At 35.2% G+C, this 14,753-nt stretch overlaps 1 protein-coding gene across 2 annotated transcripts in view; it reads right to left on the bottom strand.

Annotated features, from left to right (window-relative positions):
* The window catches only part of MAP2K4 (mitogen-activated protein kinase kinase 4), a 132,221-nt gene that overhangs the window by 89,138 nt on the left and 28,330 nt on the right, over nucleotides 1–14,753 (bottom strand). For both annotated transcript variants that reach the window (XM_012777517.3, XM_012777524.3), the window contains one exon: nucleotides 9,982–10,084. In XM_012777517.3, coding sequence (XP_012632971.2) covers nucleotides 9,982–10,084 — 103 coding nt within the window. The remainder of the gene's footprint in view (nucleotides 1–9,981; nucleotides 10,085–14,753) is intronic.

Here is a 14,753-nt window from a genome sequence, read left to right as displayed (position 1 = left end):
AAATATATTTGAATGTTTTCTGTTAGAAGCTTTACAGAGTTTTTGCCTTTATAGCGTAGGCGTGTTTTAGCTATGATCCATCTCAAGCTAATTTTTGCACATGGTGTGAAGGAGAATCAAGATTTATTTTCTTCCAAATCTTTCTCTAGTTTGTTCTATCACCAGAAAAGTCTATCCTTTCTCCTCCTGAATTTTACAGGCACCCTGGTCAAAAATCAATTGACTATATATTGATTAAATGTGTTCGTCTATTGGACTTTTTATTCTACTACATTGATCTATTTGTCTATCTTTAGTATACTTCCACAAAGCCCTAATTTCGGGAGCTTTATAGTAAACCTTCAAATCTGGTAGTTTAAGGCCTCAAACTTAGTTATTCTTTCACAAAATTGTTTTTGGCTATTCAAAGTACTTTGCATTTCCAGAAATATTTAGAATCAAAATATCAAATTATATATATTTTAAAAGTCTGATGGGGTTTCATTACATCCCAATGTGAGAAGAACAGATGTCATAGAAGAATAAAAGAATAATAAATTGTTTTTCCTAGGATGAAAGACAGTGGTTTCTAGATTGAAAGAGTCCACTGAGAGCAAGGTAGAAGAATGAAGAAAGGAAGGTGGAAAATAGAATAGAAAAGAAAAAAGGCAGATATGGTAAGATTTCAGACACTGGGAGGAAAAGACAAAATGCTGTAATAAACCACAAAAACAGGTCACATTCCAAGGTTCAGGAATCAAAATAACATCTGTTTAAAGTAACCTTAGAAGACTGAAACACTGGGGCAATGCCTCCACAATTCTGAAGAAACATTTCTACCCCACAATTCCACAGCCAATAAATCTATTAAGTATGAAATGTCCGATTTCCTTTAAGTACTGAGTTTGACAGTTGATATCTCTGACATTTCATTTTGACACTTCTTGTTTTATTTTTATTGTGAAGGTGCATCCTCAAGTCTTGCAAATCCATGTTTTGGCTTGTAATTATAAGAAAAAACTGGTTAAGACAAAAGTTCGTGTTATTTTCAAATATGAGTTCCATCATGGAACCAATGCAAGCACAGACAGCTCAAAATATCAACAAAATGTTTGGGAAGGGTGTGGCTAATAAACACACAGTACACTGATGGTTTGAGAAGTTCCATTCTGATGGTTTTAATCTTGAAAATGAGCCACATGGGCAACCTGAGACCAAGGTGGATAATAATGAGCTGAAAGCTATAGTGAAATTGAACCCATCTCAACCTGCACATGAATTAGCAGCAAAGTTTGGTGTTACTATTCCAACAATACCGGATCATTTGAAACAAATTGGCAAGGTAAAGAAGCTGGATAGATGGGTTCCACAAGAATGAAATGAACGTCAGAAGAGAAATCATCTCGAAGCTTGCCTTTCTTAGCTGTCACAACATAAAGGTAGAACCATTTCTATACCGTATCGTTACATGTGATGAAAAATTGATTCTTTTTGACAATCACAGCATTTGGCACAATGGCTGGATAAAGACAAAGTGCCAAAACACAGTCCATAACTGGTGTCTGGTGGACCAGCACTGATATTATCTACCTACATTTTCATGAAACCCAGTCAATCGCTTCCAGTGGATGTCTACTGCAACCAATTGGATGAAACAACAAGGATGCTAATGATTAAGCAGCCAAAATTGGTCACTAGAAACAAGCCAATTCTCTTACAAGATAACGCTCAACCACAAGTTATATAAACAACACTGCTTCAACTACAGAACCTGGACTTGGAAACTCTCTGTCATCCAATGTGTTCATCAGACCTTGCACCAACTGACTACCACTTCTTTCAGACTTTGGAATACTTCAAGCAGGGAAAAATACTCAATTCTCAACAAGTTGTGGCAAACGCCTTTCACGATTTCATCACTACTCACCCTCCAGGCTTCTTCGCTGCTGGCATAAACAAGCTACTACTGTTAAGATGGCAAAATTGGGTCGATAGCTTAGGCACATACTTTGTACTGCTTCTTGTTTGAGATATAATAAACTATTACACTTTTGATTTGAAATCAGACATCTCATATTTAATGATCATATTTAATTATGAAGATTAGTTATATAAAGACATTTTCAGGCATAGAAAGACCCCAAAAGCTTAATTACTCAGAAAGAACTCTAATGTCAGGAAGATTTGGAAGATATACTCTACCCACAATGAGGGAGAGAATTGAAAAAACAACAAATAAAAACAAAACAGAATCATAATCAGTCATTCACACAACAGTGGCAAAAGCTATGAAGCACCCCTGAAGTGTAACCACCGTAGACTATAACAGGAGTATGGATGGATAGGTGACTCTAATAAAAAATAAAAGGAGAACTGAGTAATCAACTGATGTATTTAATACTGAGAGAAAATTCACAGTGAATCATTAAATGAAGCAATTATTAACTCTGGGGAAAACAAAGTTGCTCAAGAAGAGTAATATCATACTCAGATATAACTAATTAAAAAAAAAAAAACACTGAAAAGATATGTTTCCTTTACGTAGCCAATTTCCTTAATAATAGATAAAAGTTTCCAGAAACATACCTACACTACAAAGGCGAAGGACCTCATAATATTCTGAACTAAATCAAAGTTCAAAAGCTTACAGCCTGATTAGAAATGGTTGGAAAACTCATTGATAGCAAATAAACCAGACATATTTTTAAAGGGCAAGAACTTCGCAGTACTGCAAGTTAAGGAACAAGGGCTATCTTTTAATGTTTGCGGAAGCCTCTGACTCAAGAACAAAGATGATTTCTAACACCAAATCCATGCAACTCAACAGGATTTATTGTTAATTTCTTCAAATCGATATTCCAGAATTAATATCCACTACCTACCTCAACTATAGATGCCCAGTTTGAAAAGAATTTGAAGCAAGGGGTATGGGGCCACACAGAGAATCACATCAACCACTCCTATTACTATTGTTGTTGAGAATCACTCCTCCAGCTAATTGCTGACTTAAGGAAGTGTACCACATCCATCAGGTGCCCTGAAGTAGAATGTGGACAAGACTGATGACAAGACTGAATAGCCCCAAACCATAACTTTAAGAAGCATAATAATGCACACTTTCAAAGACTATGCTAAATAAACAGCAGCATTATTCACTAGACCCAAAAGGTATAAATAACCCACAAGTCCAACAACAGATGAATGGCTAAACATAATGCCACCTACACATACAATAAAATACTATTCAACCCTTTAGAAAGGAAGGAAATTCTGACACATTCTACAACATGGATGAACCTTGAAGACAGTATCTTGAAGGAAGTAAGCTAGAAACATAACAACAAATATTGTTAGGATTCCACTTATATGAGGTACCTAGAGTAGTCAAATTCATAGAGACAGAAAGTAGAATGGTGAGTGCCAGGGGCTGTGGGGAAGGGGGTACTGGGAGAGAGTTAGTGTTTAGTGGGTACAGAGGTTTAGTTTGAGTAGATGAAAAAGTTCTAAAGATGGATAGTGGTAAAGTATGCACAACAATTAGAATATACTTAATGCCACTGAGCTGTACACTTAAATGATCAAGATGAAGATTTTTGTAATATGTATACTTTACCACAATAAGAAAAAAATAAAGGTTTGCAATAGTAAAGCTAAACAGGGCACACACACATGCAAAATTATCCCACAGTATTTAATACATTTGGGGTTTTAAAACACCAACTACTAATTTGTACCTACAAATATTTCTACCATTACTGCTATTTTGTCAACGTGCTCCACCACAGAAACATACAGATTTCACATTATAATTGCTTAAAAACATTTCAGAGACAGAAAAAAACTTCCAAGTTCACATAGGCTAGAAATTTTCACACTTAGAAATTCACCAGAGATGTCCTGGGGACTATTTTGGGGAACGAGGGCAGACAAGGCTACTGAGCCCTCTCCTACCTCACAAACACTTCAGTCACAGCAGATTCTCCTTAGCCTATCAGGCATGTGCCTGAGATTTTATTTGAAGAAAGAAGTACAAAGATGGTTTAATACACACACACAAACACACTCATACACTCTCTTTCTCTCCTAATCTATTATATAAAATAGTGAATATCACTATTCTAATTCAATGCCTGACTTCAGATTAGAGTTAGTTAATACAGTCAAGGACACAGAGATGGTGACAATGCTGGGGATAGAAACCAAGACTTCTAAATTCCTACCCACTGTTAATTCCAAACAATAAAATATATAAGATATAATTTCCACAACTTAACAGTAAGTTTCTAGATAATACATAATCACTGTTTTGTGTTTTAAGATAAAGCTCTGAATATGCTCATCATGAAATATGAATACGAAGAACATTAGTGACTAACTGGGGACTTCAAAACTTCTTTAAAACTACTCCTAGTTGCTCTATATCACAAGTGAGTCTTTGTTCAAATGCAACAAATAAGGACAAATAAGATCCTAGAACAACTGAGTCTTTGTCTGTCCAAATGTAATAAATAAGGACAAATAAGATCCTAGCAATCCTCTTGGTCTCAACAAAGAGAGCTCTTTAAACTTAAAACATGTGGTTTCAAAATGCTTAAGTCCCAAAACATATCTGTACTTATCATTATTTATTTCCAGTGTTAACTTTCAAGTTAGTGTTTCTTCTTGTTTAACAATTTTGATATGTTATGAAGATAAAGGGCTGTTCTTTCCAAATAACAATTGTATTGAGTACATTTTAAATGATTAGCACACTGACAGCACTCAACTATTACTGATAATGATGAAAACAGATTATAAGAATAGAGTATGTACTTCTGTTTGTCAAATTTATATAAAGAACATGGTTTTAGCACAAGTCTGCCACATTTATAAGAATACCCCTAGGGTATCAAAAAGACTTATAGTGCCTAATGTAATCCAAACCTGATGGAAATTTAAAAGGTAGCCACACATTTTTCCTTTGAACTTTCTTTGTACTCTTAGATTATACTGCTTAACTTTTCAGTTTAAGAGCCAAGAGGGAAAATGCTAACATCTGTTAAATTCAGGCAGTAGGTACAAGAGTATCTATTATAATACTCATTTTCTACATGTTAGGAATATTTATGATTTTAACCAATGATAATTAAAAGCCAGGGTTTCTTGTTCTGGTTGTCTCCTCACCCTCCAAGGACTCAAAAATAATTTTTTGAAGGAAATAAACAATGAAGAAATTGCAAGATTTTAACAAATTTCTGAATGTCTGAAAGTAGATAAAAAATGTATGGACAAAGAAAAACTAATCAATTCAAGAGAAGGGACTCAAGTTTAAAAGACTTATCAGTCAACTACATATACTACAGGACCTTGTTGAGCTCTTGCTTCAAACTATGAATAAAAATTGAGGTAATGTGCTTACTTAATGATATTAAAGAATTATATATTCACTAGATGTAATAATGGTACTGTATTACGGTTTTTAAAAGGAGCCCTAACCTTTTAGAAATATTTACTGAAATAGTTATAGATAAAATAATGCCTGGCATTTGGTTAAAACTAAGCGGGGTGGAAGAATACAAAACACAAAAGTAGCCACACTTAACTGTTAAAGCTGACTGATAATATAGATTCATCTACCACTCTCTACCTTTGGGTACATTTTTGTACTTTTTCATAATCAAAGATTTTTTTAAAGAAATAGTAATAGAGAAAAACCTACAACCCCTAACACATGGTACAAGGTGGGCATGCAGTGAATGTTAGAAATAAATCTTGGTCCAACAGAATCCTGGATTAGAGAGGATCCACAGTTGGAAGGAATGAAGGCCTAGAAACAGTGGAGTTAACTGAACAACTTTTTTTTTTTTTTTAAGACAGAGTCTTGCTTTACTGCCTAGGCTAGAGTGAGTGCTGTGGCATCAGCCTAGCTCACAGCAACCTCAATCTCCTGGGCTCAAGCAATCCTGCTGCCTCAGCCTCCCGAGTAGCTGGGACTACAGGCATGCGCCACCATGCCCGGCTAATTTTTTCTATATATGTTAGTTGGCCAATTAATTTCGTTCTATTTATAGTAGAGACGGGGTCTCGCTCTTGCTCAGGCTGGTTTCGAACTCCTGACCTCAAGCAATCCCTGCCCGCCTCGGCCTCCCAGAGTGCTAGGATTACAGGCATGAGCCACCACATCCGGCCTGAACTTCTCTCTATAAGAAAAGTCTAGTTAGTTCCATCTTTCCTCTCCACTCTCCCCCAAAATGAAAAAGGAGCATGTGTCTAAAGAAAACAAACATATTTGGAGAGAAGTAGGCCTCCTAGTGTGAATGTTGGCCCTACTAATTCTGGCCATTTGTAGTATTCCTGCAGTAACAGCCAGCTCTCAAACTACCCGCAAAAAGTAAAATCAAGGGGTGATGTAAAAATAAAAGTAAAATCACCAGGTGATGACCCATAATCAGATCTTCCATTCAAGGGACAATAAGAATTATAAGAATAAAAAAAATTATAAGATGTGGAAAAAAACCAACATAAAGGAGAAAGATGAAGATAAAAGAAAAACCAACCATTGAAGATACAGATGTGTCAAAGGACAGAAAAGAATTTTAAAACTCCCTATTTGGTATCCATAAGAATAGGATTCTAAGAAAAAGCTACAATTAACCCTTGGAAATAAGTATCAATTTCCAAAATAGATTCCATAGAAGGGTCAGAAAATAAAGGAAGTCATCAAGGACACAGAGTGAGAAAACAAAAAGATGGAAAATATATAGGAAAAGTCAGAGACACAGGGACTTCAGGCAGTCCAACAAACAAATAACTCAAGTTTTAGGAAGAGATGACAGGAAAATCATGAAGGACTATATCAAAAGGCAAACAGCAAAAATTTTCTCAGATACAAGAAATCTTTAAAAGTGTTCACCCAGTACAGAGAAAGATGACCAAACCTAGGCCTATCCTCATATAATTATAAAACTCTAGTAATAGAGAAAAAATGACAAAAGCTTCCAATGAGAGATAGAAACCAGTAGTCTATATAGTATCTCTGCTAGAATAAAATAGATCTACATACACATAGTTCCCAAAATTTATCTTGTACTTAACACTCACCAGTATGCCACTGTCCCTTCTCTCCCCTTCTCCTTCCCTGTCTTTCAAGATGTGTTCAAATCTTGCTCCTCTGTGAAACTTTTCACCATGTAATTTATCCAAAGTGATCTTACCCACTCCTGCACCTTTCAACTGACATTCAATCCATATTACCTTACACCTTACTCTTAAATTGCTGTAGGCAACTGTCATTTTTCGGAATGACTGCTGCTTTTAACTCTTGGTTCTCAGAAAATAAGGATAATGTCTTGTCTTACTCTTCTGGTTCTTGCATTCAGGAGATATCTGAAACTAGTTCCTGTTACATGTCTTAATGTCATTAGTTGCCTATCTCATCTTATCTTTTCCTAAATTCATGAACAAGTCGTAAATCCATAACTAAAGTTTAAGGAAATTTTAGAAGGAAAAACATATAAATGGCAAGAGATATCTTATTTCAAAAACTTCCACAAACTGCAAAGTAATCATTCATCCTAAACAGCAACCAATAATGGTTTTCAGGGCCTGATGGTACACAACTCGGAGAAAGAGTACAGAAGAATACTTTTTGGAAAGAATGGGGAGGGTAGAGGAAATATACTGGCCTTAGTAATAGAACAATTATTTCTGACCAGTATCAATGCTATTAATAGTAGTTGCCTACTCCAGATCCAAATCAATAGACCTGGGCAGTAACAGAATTCCAACAAAGGCTGGGTCTAAATTATTGGGCCAGAACCAAATTCTAAAGATTCTTTCTTAAGGAAAAAATTCTCATTACCATGTCTTTCCAAACACGTAACACTTCCCCAGAAGAGACACAAGGATAAAAAACCTAGCTAGTCATAGGTTTATGAAGTACTAGTTAAAAACAAAACAAAAAAATAAAATTTAATCAATTCAACTTTTAAAAGAAAGGTTTATTTCACCTGTTGTTTACTTGTTTAAAAATAATAAATAAAAAGAGATTTTCTTCATGAATTCCCCATACATGAAGAAACTGCAGAGGGAAGATAGTACAAATATGTGAATGCTTTCCCAGTTCCAAATTTAAGTCAGGTTGTGTTTATCCTTGCCCAAAAGGGCTTTAAAAAAAAATCTGGTAAGTTTGGTGATTACTGCTATATCCTTTCTTTCTTAGACTTCAAATATGTGGTTTAGCTAGTAATCAAGGTAATAGAAATGAACCATGTTCAAGAATTAGTTGTGTAGCCAAGTGCAATGGAGCAGACCTATAGTCCAAGCTACAAGGGAGGCTGAGTCAGGACCCCTTCAGTCTAGGAGTTCAAGGCCAGACTGGACAACATAGCAAGACTCCTTCTCAGAAACAACAACAAAGAATTAATTTTGTACTAGTTTTGACTAGAAATTCTAGGAAATGACAACTAAAAAGTACTAAGTTTTCTTCCTCAATATAGCCCCCACTTGAAGTTTCAGAGAAGGTAAAAAGGCTGGGACACTAGGCTGAGCCCTGACAACAAAACTAATTATGAACACCAGCCTATAAAACTGATAGCATTCTTAGTCAAATAAATAAGAATAACAGCTTTTATTTAAAATATCATTCATTCCCTCTAAGGTTACAAGTGACAGTTTAAGAGTATATACACACACATACACACCTCTCTCCCTTCTAGACACTGGTATTTTAAAAATAATAAAATATTTTATTCATCCCTATTGCAAAACACTATACCTTCTACCAATTTGTAACTGCAAATACAATACATACCAAACTCTGAAAGAAAATAGCAATAAAAGGACCACTTTGGGGAAAATAAATATATTTGAAGTCTAATAAAGATAGAATACAAATTGTTGAAAAATTATTTTAAAACATAAAATAATGTATTCTGCCAGCTTTTTTTTTTTTTTTTTTGAGACAGAGTCTCGCTTTGTTGCCCAGGCTAGAGTGAGTGCCGTGGCGTCAGCCTAGCTCACAGCAACCTCAAACTCCTGGCTCAAGCAATCCTCCTGCCTCAGCCTCCCAAGTAGCTGGGACTACAGGCATGCACCACCATGCCCGGCTAATTTTTTCTATATATATTAGTTGGCCAATTAATTTCTTTCTATTTATAGTAGAGACGGGGTCTCACTCTTGCTCAGGCTGGTTTCGAACTCCCACCTCGAGCAATTCGCCCGCCTCGGCCTCCCAGAGAGCTAGGATTACAGGCGTGAGCCACCGCGCCCGGCCTGCCAGCTTTTTAAACTGTATCTTTCACCACTTGCTTTATAGTTCTAAATAGCAGGACTAGTTGAAAATGATTTAGGGACATGGGTATAAATGTAAAGCCACTGGCCTTCACGTTCATGAAAAATTTTAGTGTTTGGGGGGGAACAATTATTTAATATATCATATCACTTAGATTCAATTGAAGGTTTATGTAAAATAATGTTCCGAAGGTATTATTTTAAAATAATAGGTTTCTAATAATATATTTAGTAAGATGCTACAATATCATTTCTATAGTTCAATAAAAAATATTCAGTGAATAAATAAAAACTAATCACTGATATCTGTGCACCCACATGTATATAATTCTTTCAAGTGATTATGACATGGAAATCTTACAGGAATTTAGCCTATTAAGATGAGATTCTATTTTACCACCAAGTGGTAAAGATTTGTACAGATCTACAGAGGACACTTAAATTTCCTTTCCTCGTCTCAGAGAGTTTAGTAAAAGACAAATCAAAAAGATAAAAATGCATCTGGATCTTTAGCTCTTTTTTTCCCAAGCAAACTTTAATAGTAAATTTAAAAAGGAAAATTAAGTTTACTTAAGACTACAGAATCAACAGCTTTTTATTTAAGTACAAATAACAATATTCCAAATGGCCTATAAAATACCAACATCTCAGTTTGGAAAAATTCATAAAATACAATAACTTTAAAATCTTTGCTTGAGTTGAGCCTTTTATTTGATTACCAAGAATACTCACATGTGTGGGTTTTGAACTCCTGTAGGATTGGGATTCAGAGTAAACCTTGCTGTAGATTTGAAAGGTGGATTTGCAAAATTCAACTTCAGTGCTTTGCGTTTACCTGAGAAATAACAAATAAAAAGTAAAAGTTTCAAGTACTATAACAGGTACTATTCTGAGGGCATAAGAAAGTCACACCAAAAGTTGGAAAACTTGCTTTAAAAAATAGATAATATAGGACAATATATTGAAAGGCAACAAAGAATTTCTTAGAATTAAGAAAAAGTAAATAAAAATCATCTAAAGTTGTTAATAACCATAAATCACTCACTAGGCTGTGATAAAACACATACAATGCTCATAGCCTCAAGTTTACATTATGCATACATTGTTCAGAGGTGTTAACACTTTTGCAAATGAAAACACCACTATAAAAATCATTTATCTCAGTAAATTGGAAAATTCTAAAATATTACCACCTCTCCAATGTTATATTTTAATGTCCTCAGTTTAATAAAGATCATTTTCTCTCAATTTAATACAAACAACTAAGTGAAGAATCTGAAGCATCCTGCAATTTAGCCCATAATGGGCTAAAAACGTCATAGAACGGTCAACTTCAAGTTAATAACAAAGGTATTCCAAAGCAGTTTCTTTGGGGTGGAAAGAGGAAATGTATCAATATTTTTTATTACACAAGTAAAACATGTCCATTACAGAAAAGCCAAGAAATTCAGAAAAAATAAACAAAAATATACAAAAATTTTATATAAGTATGTCTACATAATAGTGTTTAAAAACTTGTATATGCACTTATCAATCCAATTATCACAAAATAATCACTGTTTACGTTCTGTTGTAGACTTTTTTCTATACATAAATACAGACATGTACTTTTTCCTACAATTGAAATCAAACTATGATACTATTTGTAACATGCTTTACTCACTGAACCACACTGCTTTCTATTATCATTAAATCTTAGAGAATAATTCCTTTAGAATTTCTACAGATACTTTGTAACAGAGTTGGATTTTTAAGCATTTGCAGCAAATCTTGGTTTCACACTCATGTTAAAGATAACTCGTGCCTGCATTCACTCTCCAAAGTTTATTATACCTTTATCTATCAATTCAAAAAGTATCTTTGCAATCTAAACATTTTCTCACCTCAGTGGAGCCAGATTGACTAGAGGGCTCAAACTGTAGACCTGAGATTTGAGAGTTCAACCAAGCCACCACAATAGTTGGAGGGGAATGCAAGCACAAGAACACAGAGCTCCTGGCCATGGCTCCCAGATCAGCTTTCAGGGAATGGCTTTTCTACAGGACTATGTCAAATTTTCAAGAAGACCAGACATACTCATTTTCAAAAATAAGGATAGTACAACATGAATATTCCACATAATTTGCCCTTTCTGGTACCAAATTTTTTAATAATCACTTTTATCTGACAGCAAGTAGAGGAAGGACATTCAAACTACATGTGCAAAGGGTACTCTAAGAAAAACAGCAGATTTGACCCTACATAAAAAAATTTTAAAAATTAAAATTAAAACTTGGGAAAATCCTTGCAATTCTAAATCAGTAAGTCTATATAAAGACATCACATAAATCAAGGAAAATAGAAAACTTGGCAAGAATATCAACAGTAAAGACAAACTGAGGAAAATATATGAAAAAGCACTACCACCAAAAACATTTAACACTTCTATTTATATGACAATGGCAAAATCTGAAGGTTTTATATATATATATATGTGTATATATATACACACACACATATATATAGTGATCAGAATGACTAGGTAAAAGAATAATCAATACAATAAATTGTGGGTGGAAATGTAAAGTGACATAACTTTTCTGGTGAAAGGTTCAGCAATATATGAGAAAAAATTTTAAATGCATATGCTCTTTTACTTCTTAGATATTTGTCTTTAGAAAATACTTAAACAGGCTGAGTGCAGTGGCTCAAGCCTCTGTGAGGTTGAGGCAGGAGGACTGCTTAAGCTCTGAAGTTCCAGACTAGCCTGGGAAAGAGTGAGACCCCCTTCTCTACCAAAAAGAAAGTGGGGGAAGGGGAACCCAGCAGGGGGCATTGCAGGCGCACCTATAGTCCCAGCTACGTGGGAGGCTGAGGCAGAAGGATCATTTAGCCCAGGAGTTGGAGATTGCAGTGAGCTGCAATGATGCCACTGCACTCTACCCATGGAGGCAAAGTGAGACTCTGTCTCAACAAACAAGGCTACTGAGCAACCATCCTCACAACCCCCACCACTTCATAAAAAAAAAAGAAAGAAAAAGAAAGAAGAAAAAAAGAAAATACTTAAAGACAGAACATTACTCTAGACCTTGAAACCTGATGGAATTTGCCATGCTGGATTTTTAAACTACTTAGGACTACTGATTCCCTCTTTGCATTTTCTCCCTTTTTGAATCAGAATATCTAATAACTGTTATCAAATGCCTATCTCATTACTGTATTGTGGAAGCAGATAACATGTTTTCTAGTTTCTAAGCCCACAAATGGAAGGCGATTTTGTATCAGAATGGATAATACTGACAGCCTCACTCATATCTGGTTTTGATGATGAGATTTGAGACTTTTGAGCTGATGATATTTAGGTAAGATTTAGACTTGAGTTGATGCTAAATGAGTCAAAACTTTGGGGATGCTGGGGTAGGATGAATGAGTTCTGCATGTGGAATGGATGTAAATATTTGGGGGCCAGAAGACAGACTATAGTGGGATGAATCGTGGCCTGGGCCAAAGATACCAGGTCCCACTCTCCTGAACTATGAACGTTACCTTAATATGGTACAGTGTTTGCAGAAAAGATTAAGTTAAGGACCTTTGTGATCATGATTTGAATGAGCTCAATCCCCACAAACTCCCCACATCAAATGCTGAGCACCACCTGTCATGTGGTATGTGTTTGAAACCAGCTGGCACATCATCCATAATCTCCATATGGAGAAAAAAATAAAAGATTAAGATAAAATGCAAGACAATAACAGAACAAAGAATTATTGTAAGAACTATCCACAGAAAAACATCAAAATTGGCTTTCTTCAAAAGCCCAATTTGAGGGAACAGTGGCTAACCTTTGCAGACAAATAAATTACTACAATTAAAACGTACTCATAGTGTTTTCTTTAAAATAAACATTTGTATTTAATACACACAAAGAGAAAGAGAGAGAGATTCTTTTTCAGCATTACATTCACATTTAAGCAAAAAACAAACAGAGGGCTTTAAAGGCCATTTACTTCATAAACAACAGGTACAGTTTAACAGAATTTTACTTAACTTACATAAATTAGATATAAACGCACTATACTTCAGAATCATCTCCAATTATCTTAAAAAGTAGTCAAAGTGTATATTCTGACTATTCACTAACAAAATATACTTACTAAATAATTCTGTAAAAGTTCAAAGCCTCTTCAAGCAAAGATGACTCAGTGCCTAAAACTAGTGCCAAGGGGTTAGGATAAGTTACACTGAACTCCAAATGATGATCAGTTTAAGATGAACTCATAAAGCAGTCTTGAGGAGCAAAAGGAAGGTACCCCAAACATTAATCAAAGGTAACATTCACAGAAAGTAGAAAGAGGTAGCTTTTATAATATTTAGGAGAGGCTGTTTCTGGCTATCTGTAGAAATAAGCCTTTTTTAAAAATCACTTTCTCTAAGTTCCAGAGCCTCTGTCAGGGCCGGTCCTTCTCTCCTTAACTTCTCTCTTCCTCAAGAGTCACAAAACAAAACCAAACAAAACCTGAAATGCAACCCTGTCACCATGTATTCAGATATTTTTAATGACAAAACTACAAACAACTAGGACATTAATACAGATTTTATTTCAAAAGCCTGAAATAACTTTCATAGTGAGAAAAGGAGGAAAGTGATACTATAAATAGCCTGTGGAGATTTTTAGATGCTAACAGAGATTAAAATATGTGTACAGCAGGGTTTAAAATAAATAATCAAAAAGATTATAAATCAGTGATTATAACAACCCCTTTTGTGGAACATACAATCAATTCCCAACCAGTCAACAGAGATAAAGAGAGCTTCCCCTTAACTACAGCAAGAGAGAAACAAAGCATGATCAAACATCTTAAAATACTTACATGAAAGGAGTTTCCTGTGAGAGGTTCTTTGTATACCTAAAACCTTATATCAGTGCCTGATATAGAAAACACTTTCAAATGCTTATTGATCTGGGAATAAATTTGACGTGAACAGCCAGAGACAACTCAGTCTAGCCGGCTGAATTAGCTAGAGAAAGTTTCTGTTGTCTGCAACCAAAGACCCTGGCTGATAAGGAAAACAGTATCTGTCCTCATCACATTTCCAAAGCACTGCTCTACCTTCTCAGGGCAACAGTGCCTTTTTTCATATCATGGCTTATATAGAAAATGAGAATATTTGTTCAACATACTGGGAAAATTAGAATCACAGCCGGCCCAGAGGCTGGACTGGGCAGTTGAGCAGCCCCTGGTCCCACCTAAAGGGCAAAGGGAAGAAATCTCTCAGCCCTAACCTCGAAATTCTGGTTTCAAAGTTCTGCCTTAAAAGAGCAGCCAGTACTATTCAAAAAAGCTTTGCACATCATCCATATATAACATCTTCCTCAAAGTTCTCATGAAAAAGCACTCCCAAGCATGAGATTGTCAAGAATATTAAAAAGATGATTCTGAAGAACAGGAAATTGGCCAAGTATATCCATACTCATTGAAGCATAGGAATATCCTTTGCTCTAATTATGAGCAACTCACAGAATA

This window comes from Microcebus murinus, chromosome 18, assembly GCF_040939455.1.
Source record: "Microcebus murinus isolate Inina chromosome 18, M.murinus_Inina_mat1.0, whole genome shotgun sequence".
Lineage (NCBI taxonomy): Eukaryota > Metazoa > Chordata > Mammalia > Primates > Cheirogaleidae > Microcebus > Microcebus murinus.
The sequence above is the reverse complement of the archived record's forward strand: the minus strand, read 5'-3'. Positions and strand labels throughout refer to the sequence as shown.